This window comes from Sinocyclocheilus grahami, unplaced genomic scaffold (genome assembly GCF_001515645.1).
Source record: "Sinocyclocheilus grahami isolate Dianchi unplaced genomic scaffold, SAMN03320097.WGS_v1.1 scaffold72.1, whole genome shotgun sequence".
In the NCBI taxonomy this organism is placed as follows: domain Eukaryota; kingdom Metazoa; phylum Chordata; class Actinopteri; order Cypriniformes; family Cyprinidae; genus Sinocyclocheilus; species Sinocyclocheilus grahami.
In genome coordinates this window covers 680,626-699,701 of record NW_015505251.1, presented here as the reverse complement: position 1 = coordinate 699,701, position 19,076 = coordinate 680,626, and the positions used below count along the sequence as shown (strand labels likewise).

Sequence of the window (19,076 nt, the reverse complement as noted above, 5' to 3'; positions counted from 1 at the left end):
TAGTTTATTTAAATGCATCTAATTTATTTAATATTTTAATAAATCATTATTCAATCATTTAAATGTTATTTAATATTTACATTTATTTGTCAATTTAATTGGCCATTGCATTTCTATCACAATCTTGTAAACCAACAGCAACGTTCTCGTGATCCCTTAGAGGACTATGAACCCCCCGAAGAAAAATACAGTAGTTGCAAAGGGACCATTTAAATTCATAATTGTCAGCAAACAGCAAACTGAAGGGCATAATTATTAAACAGCCAACACCTTTCTTCACCACACAACACATTGAATGATTCAGATGCACTCACAGTTTCAAAGCTCACTTGTGTGTCACAACTCTCTGTTGTGCGCTCTCATGTTTCACAGACAGCTAGAGAATACCTTTTAACAAATTATCGAGGTCTTCTAAATGCATGTTACTCAGCAAAAGAGTATGTCAACTGAATGTACTGTTTTCCAAGCAAGCAAACAACACTGCTAAATGCTAGGAATCCAATGAGTATAGTTATCAAAGAGTCTTACATAATGCCCTCAGCGGTTACTGTAGGAGGAAGCTTTGCGAGTCGTCTCAGCATCAACATGTGCAACTTGGCATGACAGCAGGTCAGATTGAATCCAGCCAAGTAGTGGCACACATGCTAGTTAATAAAGACACAACCTCCACCCATCCTAGAGAAAACAAAACATTTACCCCAAAGTGCCTTTCTTATCTGTTATCCAACAAGGAAGCAGTGCATAACACGACAGATAAGTTTCAATGGTTTCCCTATGTCAAGGAAAAACGAAAGAGCTGTGCCGCCCATTCATCACACTCTTCTCACACAAGAAAATGCGCCTGACCAGCATCAACAGCAAGTGCAATTTATAGTTACATACCAAAACTAAACTGTGAACTGTGTGCTGCTGCATGTGAAATTTCCATGGGGAAAATTCTGAATTTAATGTCGCACTGTGTCCAACTATTACACAACAACTGCAAAGAAAAACACAAACAAAACAGTTTCATAGCCTGTCATTAAAGTCATCACTTGTGGAAAGCTGAAGGAAGAAAAGATTCTGTTAGACACATCGTGACAGATGTTCATTCTGGAAAGGAATCCGCTTCCTGTTGCACAAGAACATGTTCATCTTAAATGATGTGCTTGTACTCTCGAGAAGAGCCAGTTGGCTCCACATGTGTAAGAGCTGGGCAGGCTTGTGGGGAGTTGCCTGGAAAGACTGTGATCATGAATGAGAGAAGAGACAGAAAGTGTGGACTTACGTCAAATGCTTCCCGCCGCAGCCCTTCGGTGTTCCTCAGCCAGCATCGGCTCAGCTCGCTTAGCTCCAGGATGGGCTGAACTTTCAGCCGAACCGTGTCACCTGATTGCCGAATCATCTCCACAATCTCATCCCTGTTCTTGTTCTCCACATTTCGCCCATTGATCTCCACCAGCCGGTCTCCGGGAACCAAACCAAGAGCCAGGTCCTTGGTACCAGCACCTGGTTCCGCAAAGTGGACCACGCTGCGATATACCCCTCCATCCGTGCCACGGTCCAACATGGTGGTGCGCCGCAAGGAGAACCCAAAATCCCCAGTATTCCGCCTCTGAAGAACCAGCTCCCGAACTTCAGGCGTCTGCGGTGGCACAACAGCAGGCAAGCGGAGGTCTGCTGGAAACGTCTTATCCACAATCTCAGGAATCTGCACCTTTTTCCCAGTAGAAGGCTGTCGCTGATGATGCTGGAGACTTGGCTTACGTTGGGGGTCAAAGATCTTGGTTTCTACCTGTGGAGACGGGGCAGCCGAGTTCTGCCCAGAAGGTGTGGAACCTTCGGATGGACTTTCTTCTTTATTCCTCTGAGAAAAGGAGAATCGCTTCATGATGGAACCCATTTGCGAGTTCTGAATGGCGAGGGAGCCGAACCTGGCCGCACGCTCCTTGACAGAGCTCCGGTGGCCATCTTGGCCGTAATCGCCCTTCAGATCGTCACTGGAACTGGCCGCGCTGAGCTGATCTACATCCAGGACCATGCTGCTGCGGTTACTGAGGCCATCCGACTCTATGTCGGTCAGGTTGAGCTCAGTGCTGCTGGCGACTTTAATAGGTATTGGGTTCGAGATCTCCAACTTGTTCTTGGAGTCCCGTTTGGAGCTCCGGTTGAGGTTGAAGAAACCCCGTCTCATGCTCATCTCATCCAGGCTTCGGAGCTCAGCTGCTGACATCCGTTCCCTCCGGTCTCTCTTGTCTTTTTTCTCCTTCCTGACGCCATCCTTCTCCTTGTCTTTTTTCATCAAGTTGAACATACTGTCCCCAAAAGTAGTCTACGTTCCACTACAGAAGCACCAATGTTTTCACAAGCAAGCGATTTTTCCATACAGAGACAGAGTGGCTTCTGTACATCCAGAATGGATTAAATATAGCTCCCTGGAAAGAGAAAAATAACATAACATCAATAATTGTATCATTTTTCATGTTTCTCTGCACAATTAGACTCTTTTAGACACCAGTCAAGTCATAATTTCCTACTGAGCGGCAAATGCCTTACAATATGCAATCATTTTATGAAAAAATAAAGCCAAATTATGTAGAAATCACTGACTGGCCTTCACACAAGAAACAAACTTCTGTATCATAATGTAGCATGACAATATTTACCAGGGGTGCGTTTCCAATAGAGTTCAATGGAACTTGCAACCATAGTTAGCCAACAATGCTTTTGGGAAACGCACCCCAGAACAGCAAAATTGACTGGTTTTAGAGTAATGAAGATATTGTATCATTATTTCACTATAAGGATGTGAAACAAACAGGGTTTGAGGCATTAGGGAGGTGCTATGTAAGCCACGGGCCTCTAACATTCCTATTTTCCCACCAGCGGGAGACTTCATCATCCAAACAAGTTCCATTAACAAGGGGCCAAATTCTTCCCCATAATACAGGAAGGCAATTCTTCCCCATAAAAGGCTTTATGCAATGCACGCTTAATGCATTGTGATACTACCTATTACTACCTACTCTACTAGTTCTAGTACTATTCATAATTTGAGTTCAACATTAAAATACAAATGCAAAAAATACTAGTGAACCCTAGTTTGTATAAACAATTAAGGCATCAACATTAATTATGATAATAATGCTACTAATGTTCAGTGCATTAGTTATTCTCATTTTAATTTTCATCAGCCTCTTTATAGCACAGATTATTAGCTTCATTTTTGTCCCCTGATGTGGGGTTTTGAACATGCTCAGCACATTTGAATTAGCTTTAAAAAGATAGTCTCCTATAAAAATAAAAAAAAGTACTATGGTAACCAGTTTCCAATATTCAACAGCATTTATTTTAAATACAACACTTCTGTAAAATAAATGTCTTTGCTATCACTTTTAAACAATTTAATGCATCCTTGCGGAGTAAAATTATTAATCAAAAAAATACTTATTGACCCTATGCTTTTGGAGGATAGTAGACGGTGTTAGACTGTCTGCGAGTAGACATCATTAGACTGAGTTATGTACATTTCTCTACTATAGTTTTAGCTGGTATAACAATAATTGTGGTAACATTATATTAAACTATACAGTCATGACAATGACAGAAAGGTTGCTGAAAGCTTATTTTAACACAAGTACAGTAATCAATCGTTGTATTAACTATGTAATTTTGGAGACTGTTGTTACCATTGTCAATTTCTGTAAGAATTTAATGATTCATTTCAATACAGTTGTTTATAGACACATGGACTTGCACTTGACCGTTGACATGAAAGGAAAGTGAGGGCGACAATGTTACAATATAATGAAGAATTCTGTTTCAATGTAGAAGAAGCCTGCGGTTTGCTTACAATGTATCATTGACGCATTAAATGCCAGACAGATAAAAAGCCAGGCGAGAGTCACTTTGAAGAGAAGCACGTTAGTACAAGAAACCTCCGTCAATCATCTGCGGCAGGAAAGCCAGACGCTAACGCTCAAGATCAGCCGCTAAGCCTTTAAATTAGCTGGACACGGACTGGAACTGTTAAACGCAGACCACCAAATTATACAGATTTTAGCGAGAAACTATCGAACCTTTAAACCCGCAAGGTTGCCAATGAACAGTGAATGTAACAATCCTCCGGCTACAGTTAGCAGGTCAGTTAGCATGAGTAAGTGGCTGATAAGGGTCCTTTCTTCGCCTCTATATCCAGCAGCGGACTGCTGTTGAACCCAGGCTCACATCCCTGACATGAGATTTTACCTCCTGGAAATAACTGGATATTATCTAGTTTACGTAATTAAATTTTTTTTATAAATACATAAAAGTCGACTGCACTCACCGTTGTGAGAATCCAGTTTTGGGCAGGGAACGGTATTTTTCTGTTCGCTCTATCCTCTAGATGGGCGCAGCTGAACGTGAGCAGGCGAGCACTGTTGTAAATATACAGTGATAAAGGCGGTAGGTTGGCCTCATGCTGCTTATTGTTTAGCGAGAAGAAACAGCGACACCTGCTGCCTGCGTTAGGAACTACAGCTGCAGAAGTCAATGCCATAGGAATTGATTGATATAATAATAGAATAAGAACCCATTGTCTCGTTTTGCTTTTGGTGGTCATCAGCTGTAAAATCATCTCAGAATAGATCTAGGGATGTATAAAAGGGTCTTGATTAGATAGGTATGGGTCATCGGTTATTATCATTAACTAAAGCTACTGTTGTTAATTGAAATAAATCTGAAATTAAATATAAATATTAGATGAAAAACTTAAACTTAATTGAAAAGTAGAACTGTTGCCTTGCAAACAAATTAAATTACGTTTAATCTGAAGCATTTATGGTAATAAATGGGTAATAAATAAAAATAAAAAAAGCAAAAACTAAACTAAAACTGCGACTGAAATAAAAATAGATTAATAGATTAATAAATATTAATAAATAAATAAATATATTAGATCATTAAATATTTAAAAAACAAAAACACATAATAAAAAGTCAAAAGCACAAAATACAATTACACAATAATTAAAATAAAATAAAAGCTTATTTACAATATCAATAAAATATATTTCATTTGAAGCACTGGAATTACTAACTGACAAATAAATAACTAACTAAATAAAAATCAATCTAAAAAAAACTAAATAGTAATATTAGAAAACTAATAAAAATGGCAAAAGCACATAACAAAATTACACAATAATTAAAATAAAATTTCAATAAAAACTGAAAATAAAAAAGTAATGTTTTTTTTTTTCATTTTAACAAAATGCTAATTCGTGTTAATAGAAATGTAAATATTATATAAATAATACTAAAATAACACAGGTACCGGTCTTGTGGGCGACGAGATCTTGGGGTCATGGTCTTCTTAATTAGATCACTATCTAATGCCTTGTCCTTTTGCCAGCTGTTTTTGTTTAGTTTCTAAATACCATCATATATAGCACTGTATAAGTGTGCGTACACAAGTTTGACTACACTTGTGAGGACCTTTTTTTCTTTATAAAATTACCTGACAATTATAGTGACACATTTGAAAAATAAGTTTGCAATTTTAAGTGATCATCGATGTTTAAAATGCTCACAAATCAGCCCAATTATATTTTGTTTTGTACTTGTAATTGCTTTTGAGCTTATTATGTTATTATATGTACTTTTGTATATTTTATTCATAGTGCACTATGGTCTAACACAATTATTCAGGTGAATGGGATCATTTGTGATTTTTGCTTAACTGATTAACCATTTTAACTTGTCATATTGTAAAATGATTTTCAAGTACTTCATTAAAAATAATGAGAAATAATGGTTACAATTATACTAATGAGATATAAGATAGGATGCATGATACTATCAGCGGCACAAAGGAATACTCCACCCATATTATATGAGGGAGACCGGTTGAGATCTAGTCAGAGAAATAACATTCAGACTAATGGCATCCATTCATTTAATTTCACTAGGCTAAAATGCTCATTTCTCACCTACACAGGTGTTACATACAACAAGAACTGAGATTTTAAAGAATTTTCTTATGCTGCTACAAAATGGATTTTACTAGCCAAGATGATGGCCACGAGCAAACTTCAAGTCTCTCACAAGGGAAGGAACATCTCTTTGCATCTCTGTTGTATTCTGAAATATATTTTTATCAATGCAAAATAATAATATTTTGCCATTGTCTATTGAGTTAATATGTTCTCTAAACTGCAGAATGAGGTATAGGCTACTTAAAACAACCGCGAAAACATATTCAACAAGAGAGCCTACAATTTAATAGAAAACTATTTTAATATTTTTACCTAAAATATTTTCTTGAAGTAGCCTAAGATCCCCTGAGATTTTAAGGAAATATTTCAAGGATTTGACTACACATTCAATCAATGTTTTATCGGTTATTGGTCACATGACGAGCAGGTAAACGAGTACAATATTTTATTATTTTAAATAAGTAGTGATGGTTCACGCCTTCACGAAGTTTCGAAACATTTGTGAATCTTTTGTTTCGAATCAGTGTTTCGGAGCGCGTATCAAACCGGCCAGGTCACGTGATTTGAGCAAACGAAGCTTCGTTACCTCACACTGTTTCGAAACGTTTCGAAACTCCGAACCATTCTGAACCATTCACCAATAGGGGGCGCTGATCTCAAAGTGAACCCATGAACCTCTTCTGGTTGCCCAGTTAATCGTGTGGCATGAAAACCCACGAAATTGTACTTTAAAAAAATAAAGAATTCAGGGCCAGACGTTGAGGGTTAAACAAAAGATAACTTCCCTTTAACAGGGATGGCTATATAGTAAAATCAAATTCATCACATCATAGTTTACGATAGAATTAAATCCACCTCCTTCTCCTGACTGATAACACTACTCTTGCCTGCTGGTTTATATAGACAGCTCTAACGAAAACACTTAATTTAAAAAAATACATAAATCAATTAATTCATTAAATAATTCATTTAGTTCATTGTGTGTTAAGAGTTTGATTATACTTAAATAAAACACATAACACAAGCACTAATATTTAATAGTATTTAAATTAAATTAAATGTATGCATTTAGCAGACGCTTTTATCCAAAGCGACTTACAGTGCATTCAGGCTATATATTTTTTATCAGTATGTGTTTTATTTAAGTGTTTTTTTTTTGTTTTTTTTTTAAATTATATTTCTAAAAAAAAAACATTTCCATTTGTTTTGTAAGTTTGGTCTGAGTTCTTGATGCTTTTACAACGTTTTCGCCAGCATGTGCTGTTTCAAGTGCTTCGAAACATCGAATCGTTTCTCCCATCACTATAAAGAAGTGTGTCGTTTTGATTGCTGAATGTTTTAAAATGATTTATGCATTTTAATTTGACCTTTTTTGATGTTTTGACCAATGTAGTGCAGGATTTATTAATCATTTTAATCAATTTTCCCATCAAAGAAATATATTTTATATGTAGGCCTATATAAAGATGGCCAATAGACGTAGACTAACTGCCACATAACTATCGATGCTAAATTGTGGCACAAAATTTGATTAAAGAGAGATTTCCGTCGTCCTCCCAGCGGCCCACGGTTGCCAGTTTTCACCCAATTGCTACTCAAAACTTACCCCTGATAAAATTGGCATTGCAGGGGCTAAATATGACGTTATTGGGGTAGCTTAACCCCCGGCAACAGTAACCCAGTTCAATTTTCTTCCTTTTTTTCCCTTCTTTTTTTCCCCTCTGGCAGCTAATAATGTTAATTTGATCATGTGAATATGTAATACCTCATGTTCTTGTGGCATTGAATTAATAAAGCAAAAAAAAAAATTATAATAAAAACAGTAACCCAGTTCCGCGTGGAAACCGAGGACTTGGCAACACTGCAACGGCCGTTATTTTGAACTATAACGGGGTTGCCAGGTTTTCTCACACAATTGCTACTCAAAACTAGCCCAATCCCTTTCGAGGGGGTCACCCGGTTATCCTGGTCAAATTCGCATTCCAGCGGATAACTATCACGTTATTGGGGTCGCATCAACCCGAGGCAATGGTGTTAAAATAGCCCTATTCCGTGGTTCAAGCGCGGACTTGGCAACACTGAACTACAGTCAAATGCAAGTTCACTTTTTTTTTCTTTTTTTTTTTACATAACATGCAACATTTACAACTTTAACAAGACATCCAAAAAGATACCACAATTAAAGGAATGCGTTTACATTACAATAGAAAAAAAAATAAAACAGCAATAAATAAAAATCAATAATAATACTTGAAGAAGAAAAAAGCCCGTTCAATTTTCAAGTAGTCTTTAGCTCAAATGCGCTGAAATTCACTGAGCGCGAGCTGAGCTCTAGCGCGACGTCATCGCCCAGAGTGTCATAGAGTGGGCGGGGCATCTCGATCGGGGATGAGCTTTAAACATGAGAGCATAACCTTAGGGTTGTGTTCTCTATCATAACAGTCCGTTTCGATCTCTAAAAGCGCTTCCAGCTGCGGGGGTGTATGAGGAGCATCAGAGTAAAGAGTTTTACCTCGATCAGGTAGCGAAGGAGGTGAAAGTAGGAGTGGAAGAGGGGGGCTGTGGTTGGATTTAGTGAAAGAAAACAATATGGCCGCGGTGGAGCTGGAATGGATCCCTGAGACCCTGTACAACACCGCTATCTCAGCCGTGGTCGACAACTACGGCCGATCGCGACGGGACATCCGCTCTCTGCCTGAAAACATACAGTTTGATGTGTACTACAAGGTGAGAAGGAAAGCGAATGGGTTCAGTGTGGAACAAACGTCAAAGGCATCTTGACACTTTTTACTAGCAGCTCGGCTAACAAAAACTGATGCGACCTCTCAGTGGAGCGCTGGTTAGGAGAGACTCGAGCTACCAGACGATTTAACCGTTCAGGTTTTCTGTTTTGAGAGTCCACTCGTTTCTATGTGAAGGCTGGTTGAAGTGGACACTATGTTCCAGTTATCTTCGCATGTACCTTATCTAACTCACTGCTGTATGAGCTACAGCTCTCTGGGTCAAGACTAGTTAACTATATAACACAGTGACATCTCACTTTTTACCCTGTTTACCTTATTTATGGGTACGAGCCCAGTGTAATATGTTTATTATAATGTTATGTGAGTATTTAAACCATAACCGTGTTTCTAACGACTTCGTGAGATAAGACAACTGGCATCTGAATATATGGTTTGAATGGTTTGTCACCAACCACTGTGAAAAGTATTAATAAACACTGTACAGTATAAGTACAGACACTTATTAGACAGAATAATAGAGGCATGGTAAAACTTAATAAGGTCTCTTTTGTTAACATGAACTAAAAATTAAAAATACTTCTGAAACATATTAAATGTGTTTAATGATCATTTCAACATATAGCCTATTAATATATTATTTAAAATCTAGTTGGATCTCTTATTATTATTTAATGCACCGTGAGCTAACATTAACTAAAAATGAACAGTTGATCATTTTTTATTAACTAAAATTACCAAAGAATAATAAATATTATTGTTAGTTAATGTTAGCTACTGGTTTGACTAATGGGACCTTATTGTTAAGTGCTACTGCATATATTTATGTATGAAACCCCCAAATTACTGATTTTATCTCATTAATCTTTATGTGAAATATTTTAAAAACTGTATAAAATAATGCATTTTTCATGTGTTTTGAAGCCACTTAGTGCAACCTGTTTAACTCTTTTTATTTGATTTGCCTTTTTGGATATTGAGGTTTGGAAATATGTGATTTGACCAATCCCACTTTTTCCGGGTTTTTTCATTTTTTATACAAAGGCTATCACAGTTTGTTGTCCACAAATGACTAATGATTGAGGAATGATTAAAATTTTCTGTATTGCCAAAGAGAGGGCTGCATTTATCGTCAGTGTAGTTGAAATGACTTAACAAATTAAGTTTAACTGAAGTATTATTTCTAGATGTGGAAAAATAATGTACATTAATAAAACTTATTACTCCATTTTTATACTTTATATTATACTTGTTCTAGTTATGCCAAGTTCTAAAATATTTTCTCGGGTAGTAATTGTAAGTACATACATATATATATTTAAAAAATCTTATTCTTAATCCCTTTTTAGTAAATCAAGAAATACTGGTAAAGTTATGGGGCTTTTGAATATTGTTGTCGACAGTTTGGGGCTTTTGAGTCAAAAAGGCTAAATTCGGATGATCATAGATTTTAGCCTCAAATATAACAGCAAGGGTTAAATTACACTATTGTGAAGATAATTTAACCATTTAATGTTTGCATTCGGTTTTTCACAGCTTTGTACAGTCAGGCTATTTGGTGTCGGATACCAGATGTGCCAGATCACAAACAAAATGTTTTTGGCACGTATTATTGGTCTTGCTCAAACTCTTCCTGATTGTACATTCTGTTTTCATAATGGCTACTTTTCCTGGTTTTCTGGCTCTTGGCACCCCCAAGGGAAAGCTTGAATTGTCTTTGTGTCACATGTACAATAGGGTCAGCAGCAGTCTCACATTTCTTCATGTGTTCCAGCTTTACCAGCAAGGCCGCCTCTGCCAGCTGGGAGGGGAGTTCTGTGAGCTGGAGGTCTTCGCTAAAGTCCTCAGGGCCTCTGACAAAAGGTATTTGAGTCCACTCTTACTCTGTCTATCAAGGTAATATAGCTCAAATTCATATCTTAATGATGTGTTTATGGCCACGCTGAATGAGACTGAGTGTGTGTGTATTTTGGGCAGATGATTCAAATCTCACATGATGTATGGTGCAGGCCTTTATTGGCATCTTCACAAGACTTGGTTGTAGAGTAATTTATGTGGTGATAGAAACTAATTTGATCATGTTTGTACTAATTTTTTTTAAATGTTAAAGTGCCCCTATTATGCCTTTTCAAATATTACCTTTCATGCAGTGTGTCATGTAGCTGTATGTGAACATAAACTATCTGCAAAGTTGTGAAGCCGATAGTGCACGATAAATAAAGTTATTGTCTATCAAAAAAAAGTCGGCTCGCAATCGCCTAAACGAATCGTCAGGAATTCGAATCTTAATCTGTTACGACTGTACATCATGAAGTAACACATTTGCATAATGTCTGCCCACGTTCTACATCGCCAATTTGCCCGCCCACAAACAGTAACATTTCCGTGTGGTTAACATCATGTCGAGAAGACGCTGTATCCTACGCTGTGAGAGTAAATATGTGTTTTATCATATCTTATAATTACCACAAGCTTGTTAACACTTGACACTTACAGTACCACTGAGCAACATCCTGCTCCAGTCGTGCTTGCGAATCAGTCTCTTGTCGATCAGCCAGTTCAACCGTTTCATCATCAGTCTCTGGCTCCAATTGTTAAGGTACAATTGAAACCATCTTTTCTATGTATTGACAAGTCTCCAGGCTGTCATTCCGTCATGGCAGTGGGCGTTTCGTTTCCGACACGCTGTACGCGGTAGACCAATCCAGAGCCGATCTCTCTACACGGGTCTAGACCAATCACAAAGGACTTTGCCATCTGACCAATCACAGCAGTGAGGGCTCACGGAAAGGAGGGGTTTAGAGAGACAGATAATTTGAACTGCTTCGCACGAGTCATTTACGAATCATTTAGAAATGAGGTCAAATGAAATCTCTTTTTTGAGAAAACTAACGTGTTTTTTGACCTTGCATGCATGTAAACCTGTTTTAGGAGACTCATAAAACAATATTATCAACATTAAAATGGCATAACAGGGGCACTTTAAATATTGATATACTGCATCTTGGGCTTGGTAAGATTTTTTTTGAAAGAGGTTTCTAATGCTCACCAAGTCTGCATTTATTGCATCAAAGATGCAGTAAAACGTAATATTGTAAAATATTACAACTTCAAAATAACTGTTTTATATTAATGTAATTTATTCATGTGATGGCGAAGCTGAATTTTCAGCAGTTTTCAGTGTCACATGATCCTTCAGAAATCATTCTAATATGCTGATTTGCGGTTTAAGAAACATTTCTTATGATCAAAGTTGAAAACAGTTGTGCTGCCTAATAATTTTGTGGAAACTGGTACATTTTTGTCAGGATTCTTTAATGAATAGATAGTTAAAAAGAATAGCATGTATTCAAAATAGATTTAAAGCAATGTAAAAGACGTGACTGTCAATTATAATCAATTTAATGCATCCTTGTTGAATAAAAATGAATTACTTTAAAAAAACATTTTAACAGTAGTGTATTATATGCTAAGTGTGTAGCATATATTTGCATTATATCAGCCATCCTGCTTTCTAGATATTAGCTTTGATTTAAAAACTACAGTATATTGGTTCACCAGTAGTAATATATTATATATTTTAAATAGTATTTTGACATTGCTTGAAGTTAAAGAAACATCTCTATACTATCACCCTAAAAAAGCAACTTTATATATGCATGCAAAATATTTTTCATAAGGCTCTATTGATACTTCTATGAAAGACTAAGTACATATTTTCTTTCACAGGCACCTCCTACACCACTGCTTCCAGGCTCTGATGGACCACGGTGTAAAGGTTGCTTCAGTCCTGGCCAACTCTTTCAGCCGCCGATGTTCATACATCGCAGAGTCAGATGCGCATGTGAAAGAGAAAGCTATACAGTTTGGCTTTGTTTTAGGTATGACTGATGTGGCTCACTTTTCTGCTTTTTCAGCTTGTATTAACAAGCTGTTGCAATAATACTTTGCTTGGATATCAGGTGGCTTTTTATCAGATGCCGGCTGGTATGGAGATGCAGAGAAAGTCTTCCTGTCTTGCCTCCAGCTGTGCACATTACACGATGAGGTTCTTCACTGGTATCGTGCAGTGGAGTGTTGTGTGAGGTGAGTGAATGGTCAGCTTGAGTCTCTTCTACCTCTAAATGGTCATATTAACGGTGAGTAAATTGTATTAGTAACTTATTAATGTGTTATTGTGGAATTTGTATGCCAGGTTACTTCATGTGCGTAATGGCAACTGCAAATACCACCTGGGAGAAGAAACTTTCAAACTGGCCCAGTCTTACATGGACAAACTAGCCAAACATGGCCATCAGGCTAATAAGGCTGCCCTGTATGGAGAACTGTGTGCCCTACTCTTTGCCAAAAGCCACTATGATGAGGTAAGTCCCATTGCAAATATCCCAGAAGTCTGTTTGAAGAATGGCTGCTCTACAGCTTAATGTGTTTCAGGCTTATAGGTGGTGTATAGAGGCTATGAGGGAGATCACCGTTGGCTTACCTGTGAAAGTAGTAGTTGATGTTCTCAGACAAGCCTCTAAGGTCAGTGATTGTTAGATATTTGAGTTTTTATTAATACATGTGAACTTCTTTCCATTAAATAATGAATATTGATCCCTGCAGGCATGTGTTGTTAAGCGGGAGTTTAGGAAAGCTGAACAACTGATAAAACATGCAGTCTTCTTGGCACGGTAAGCACTATCAAGCGTATTTCTTTTTTAAGCATGTGTGGTGTTGAAATGTTCTGTTTGGCAGCAATGAAATGCCTGTGTATTTCCACATTTTGTTTTCAGGGAACATTTTGGGCATAAGCACCCAAAATACTCAGATACACTACTAGATTATGGATTTTATCTATTAAATGTGGATAATATCTGTCAATCAGTGGCCATTTACCAGGTGAGCCAAGAATTTCAAAAAGTATAAATAAAGGATTTTCTCATTCTTTGAAAGATTATTTGTGATTTACTTGTTGTTATTGATGTTTTACCTTCAGACTGCACTAGATATTCGGCAGTCAGTGTTTGGAGGAAAGAATATTCATGTTGCAACTGCACATGAGGACCTGGCGTATTCGTCCTACGTCCATCAGTACAGCTCTGGTAAATTCGACAATGCACTGTGAGTATCTCAATCCCGTCCTGGGCACATTAGTTACAGAGAAAGAATTATTTTATATCATTTTGAACCATAATTACATCTGTGTCAGGTGGGTAAATGGACAGTGCAAGTGTTTCGTGCACCACTATTCTTGCACTCTAAATCATAAAGAGCATATCAATTGCAGATGATGATTGATGGACAGATGACTCTCATGAGCTGGTTCTTTTAAAGAATCATCCAAAAAACTGTTGTTATCCGTTTGAATCATTCAAAATGAATCCTTCACTGAATGAACAGAATCGATCGGAGTGCATTTTGCTTCTTAATCATTTATTTGACCACAATTCCTTCATTTCTGTCCGTTTTGAAATGAAGTTAGAACTGTTTTGTGTGTCACACAGATATCAACAGTATCATTATTAACTGGTGGTTCATGTAACAATAAGTAATTAAAGTGTATTTTTTAAAGTAATGGCATTTACATTTTAATAAACAATATTAAGCCGAAATACAAAAAAGTAACCAAAATAATATAGATTTTTTTTTTCTTTACAAAAATCAGTAATCTTTTGTGGGACTCTTTGCTGCAAAAACAGAATTCGTTAGGCAGCATTGAACAATACGTAATAGGTCAGAGGCAAAATATCATTGCTGTTTTTATGAAAGAAGACAAACATCCTTATTAGATCACCATGAAAATATGAATAATTGAATTGGTGTTGTGAGTCACTTCTTCAAAAGCAAGCTGCCACGTTGCTCTATTCACACCAAGACAAAACAGTATTTTGGTTGCAACTAATCCCATATGAACTTTCATACCATTTTATTTGTCCCTTGAGTGTTATGAAGAAGTCCATGACACAGATGACCAGTAGTTGCCCTAAACTTTAACACAATTATGATGTTCTTGTAGAACTGCTTTGTCCTCTGTGTTTAGTTTTTTTTCATGGAAGTGTTTATCGAATAACATGTACCCATTTCATACTTTGAATTTTACTTTTAGATTCCACGCAGAACGTGCCATAGACATCATAACTCACATTCTCCCTGAAGACCATCTGCTGCTGGCCTCATCCAAGAGGGTGAAAGGTGAGACTAGCACTTTGAAAAGCTTTCATAACTCTTCTCATTCACAGCTGCATTACTGGAATGACAACATTAAGATGGCCCTTGACAGTTCAAAGTAGTATTATCTTTTCACTCATCATTCAGTTTAAGTGTTTTTTTTTTTTTGATTTGTTGAAAAATCACATTACGTCAAGCTAATTTGTATTTCTGATCTTCCATCTCAAGCCCTAATCCTGGAGGAGATCGCCATTGATTGCCATAACAAAGAAACCGAGGAACGCCTCCTGCAGGAGGCCCATGATCTGCACCTCTCCTCCCTGCAGTTGGCCAAAAAGGCTTTCGGAGAGTTCAACGTTCAGACGGCAAAACACTACGGGAACCTGGGCCGCCTCTACCAATCCATGCGCAAATTCAAGGTGCTAATTAATTTATTCCTTATTTAAACCCGTAGTATAAGTAATAGTGGATCGTTGTGCAAGCTGCGTGTTTTTGTTTTCTGTTGTGTAAGCTAAACTCAACATAGAGTGCTTTTGAGGTTGCTCTTGGGATGACTGACCTTTCCATGGTATGATTTGTAATGCAGGAGGCAGAGGAGATGCACATCAAGGCCATTCAGATCAAGGAGCAGCTGTTGGGACAGGAGGACTACGAGGTGGCTCTGTCAGTGGGACACTTGGCCTCGCTCTACAACTACGATATGAATCAGTACGATGACGCAGAGCGTCTGTACTTGCGTTCCATCGCTATTGGTGAGGGTTACGTTTGTCATGAACGCATTTTGGGTGGGAGCGCATGATATCTGTACCATCAGTTACTGACCTTTTATTGAATATATAATTCGGACGAAATTGGATATTTAATTGTAATGCTCATTTCCACTGTGTTAACATGACATTTATCTTTGCTGTCATCTAATGTTTAAATAGTTTTTTGAAAAGATTAACAGTTTATTTTTTTTACATTTTTATATTTTAATGTAAATAATGTTTATAGTTAAAAACAAATCTGGAAAAAATGAATAACCATGTATGTTGTAATGCCTAAATTCACTTGTAAAATTTAAAAGGATTCATTTTAGTTTAGTGTTTTATTGTTAGTCTGTTTAGATAAAATAATAGTGAATTGTAATATCTGCCATTTATCATGAAAATAATTTTGAATCTGTATTGGCCACAATTTCAAAATCTTGCATTCCTAATTGTGGGTAATTTATAGTACTGTTAAAAATTATTTTATGCTCACAAAGGCTGCATTTATTTGTTCAAAGATACAGTAAAAACAGTAATATTGAGATCAACTTATTACAATTTTAAAATATTGTTTTCTGTTTATATGTTTTAAAATGTTTTTTTTGTGTGTGATGGCAAAGCCATCATTTGGGTGGACTATTCCTTTAATACCATACTTGAGGCAGCAAGGTACGGACAGGAATTTGCCTTGGTTAGAGAGATGGAATATTGTAACAAATAAACTGTGATCTTGCAAACTTTGTAAGTGCATTTCCATTGACTATGTGCTATAAATGGACTGAATTAGTGGAGTTCTCATATCAGATGATGAGTTTAGGAATATGAACATCAAATGTGAAAATTAATGCACATGGGAAACAAGTAAGCTTGGTGGATGGATGCTGAATGAATTTATAACGTAGCTCTGATTGCTTCCTTCTTAATGCCGATTCAAGGGCTTATTTGTCAACCTCAAGTGGTATTTCATGGTTACAAAGATGGTTGATCACTGTTGATCAAATCCAAACTGCTTCTCCATCTGAATAGACCACAGTTCCCCAAAAATCCAAGGTGCTTCTGGGTCAAACGTTCTCTATTTTTGCATGTTTAAGTAAATGTATAAAGCTGTAGATGCATAGCTACAAGTGGCTATTGTCCCGGTTATTGTCCCAGTGAGCTCCATAGTGACAGAAACATTTTTTTTTTTTTTTTACACTGAGCGGTTAATAAATGTCCATGAAATTAGAGGAAAAAAAAAAAAGAACTTGGTGACTCTGAAGTGTTAAACTGATCACAGAAATTAATAAATTGCATCCTCTGACAATAAAAGCAATCCTGTCACTTCCAACTTTTCTTCGAAACCTGCCCTCAGAGAGTTGGAGAATGTAATTAAGGGTTGATAACTGATACAGTGGGGCCTTTTATATGCTAATTATCTTTATGAAGTCCTCAGACATGCTGCCACATGTAGATTGTGATTTAGCCAAAGTGCTGTTTCAGATGGACGATGGTGATCCTTGAAGTAACAACCGAAGAGTGGACATGATCCCTTAGGACTTTCTTTTATTGTCTATATTCATTGGAGACACTCTAGAAGAGTTTTTGATCAAATCCAATGACGAAGAGGAAAATTGTGTTTAACATTGATACTGACTGTTACCCTGGAAATGTCAGTAACCTGTGCCACAATGAGCCTCTGCTTGGATACTCTTCAATCATTGGCTTTATGTAACTCACCCTCAGTAGAGTCTGCTGTACATCTGTAACCACCAAATCATTAAACTCATTTGTATCCACTATTGTGAAAATCTGTAACTACTTCTAACACACACAAAAAAAAAAAAAAACTATATAGAGCTGTTTAATAGACTACAACGAGCAATATTGCTTCTGAAGTATTAAAGTTGCTTTATTTTTTGCCTTTACATGATTATTCTCCACCTGTTCCTGAAGTCAGTGTGATATGTTGAGTCTATGAGTTGAATGAATGCGAGAGGATCCTACAAACACCACTCTTTCGGATGGATTGGTGACTGAACAAAAATTAAGAATAAAAGACTGTACTCGGCATGTGTACGTCTGGAAGATATTTTCTCACTATAGTCATAGTTAATGACCAGATTTCATTTTTTTTAAATCCCAATTTACTGTCCTTGAAATAATATTAATGTAATTCATTATACACTACTGTTCAGTTTTTATTTTAAGTAATACTTTTCAGCAAGGATGCATTAAATTGATCAAGTGACAGTAAAGACATTTATAATCTTACAAAAGAATTATATTTCAAATTAATACCCTTTATTTGCACAGCTATTGATTATTTGACACATTTACCAGATGCTTACATTGCATTTCTAGGCTTATTTTATCAGTTCGTGTATTTCCTGAGAATCAGACTCATGACCTTACCATTACTAGTGCCATTCATTACTGTTTGAATGGCAGAAACAATAAATACATGAAGTGCAAGTTTTGCATCAAGAAAAAAAAAACTGTTAGTGTCTGTTCGTGCAAAAAGCCTCCTTTCCTAAAAACTGCATTTAACATACATAGCCAGAGTCCTTAAAATGCAGTGTTAAGGAAAGGACGCTTTTTTTTTTAGGGTTTTCAAGAAAATATAAATAGAACCCTGCAACATTACTCCCTGGTAAACTGGTTTTTCCTTTCCATAAATTACATTCCACAAGCCCAGTAACAGAGATAGTGTTTGTTTTCCCAGCTGTTTATTAGACCAGAAGCCTTATAAAATATGAATTTCAATCTGAAACCCTTACTACATCCTAAATTAGCCTTTAGAGATCCCTAGTTCTTCTTTTCCTCTTCATCCAATAAGAATCTCAAATGGGTTACGATGCACCACATCTGCAAAATGACATTAACAGCATTTACACAGAAATGCCTTAGTGACAGTAAAAGCACACTAATAATGCAGAGTAAACATGCTCCTCACCTCAACTGCAAAGCCCAGTTAGCATCTCGCTGTCAGCACCAGAATTCCCAGAATCTGTAGCCAGTTTGGGGCAAAGAGAGTCTGCAACAACACCTCGTACTGGTAGCCATACAGCCACACGGGTAAAACATGGAGCCCTACTATTGTCAGAATGTCCAAAGGAGTCTTGAAGCCTGCAACAAGAACAGCATTCATCAGGGCTTTTCACAATTAAAATGGGTCATTCTAAACCCAAGGTAAATGGGGTTTATAAATTACAACTGTGAAACTTCCTCTACCTTGGGTTAAAAGTGGGGTTTAGAATGATGGATTTAAGTGCAATGTGAAAAGACGTACATTGTCTTTTAGGTTTAGACGTTCAAACATTTTACGGTTTAAAAAGAAAAAAAATAATTTGTTGCCATACCTTTTGCCTGCACCCAAACCGGGCTCTCCGTGAACGAGTTCTTCCATTGGGCACCTCTGGCACTGTGGTTGCACACAAATACACACACCACTCCACTGAAGACACCAGCCAGCCCCACTTCACAAGCACAGAGAGCAAA

General features: G+C 37.0%; 2 protein-coding genes across 2 annotated transcripts in view; one reads left to right on the top strand and one right to left on the bottom strand.

Moving 5' to 3' along the window:
* Positions 1-4,392, bottom strand: part of LOC107585604 (unconventional myosin-XVIIIa-like) — a 116,731-nt gene extending 112,339 nt beyond the window's left edge. Inside the window, exons 1-2 of the mRNA XM_016272693.1 lie at positions 4,307-4,392; positions 1,268-2,414 (exon numbers count right to left, since the gene is read on the bottom strand). Of these exons, the coding sequence (XP_016128179.1) occupies positions 1,268-2,293 (1,026 nt within the window). The 5' untranslated portion in view covers positions 2,294-2,414; positions 4,307-4,392. The remainder of the gene's footprint in view (positions 1-1,267; positions 2,415-4,306) is intronic.
* Positions 4,393-8,323: 3,931 nt separating this feature from the next.
* LOC107585603 (amyloid protein-binding protein 2-like) lies at positions 8,324-17,099 on the top strand. Its single transcript, XM_016272692.1, has 13 exons — positions 8,324-8,683; positions 10,472-10,560; positions 12,427-12,578; positions 12,660-12,783; positions 12,893-13,061; positions 13,132-13,221; positions 13,303-13,370; positions 13,473-13,578; positions 13,676-13,800; positions 14,786-14,871; positions 15,076-15,266; positions 15,434-15,599; positions 17,032-17,099. The coding sequence occupies exons 1-13, from the start codon at positions 8,546-8,548 to the stop codon at positions 17,097-17,099; spliced, it is 1,572 nt and encodes a 523-aa protein (XP_016128178.1). The 5' UTR covers positions 8,324-8,545.
* Positions 17,100-19,076: the final 1,977 nt, after the last annotated feature.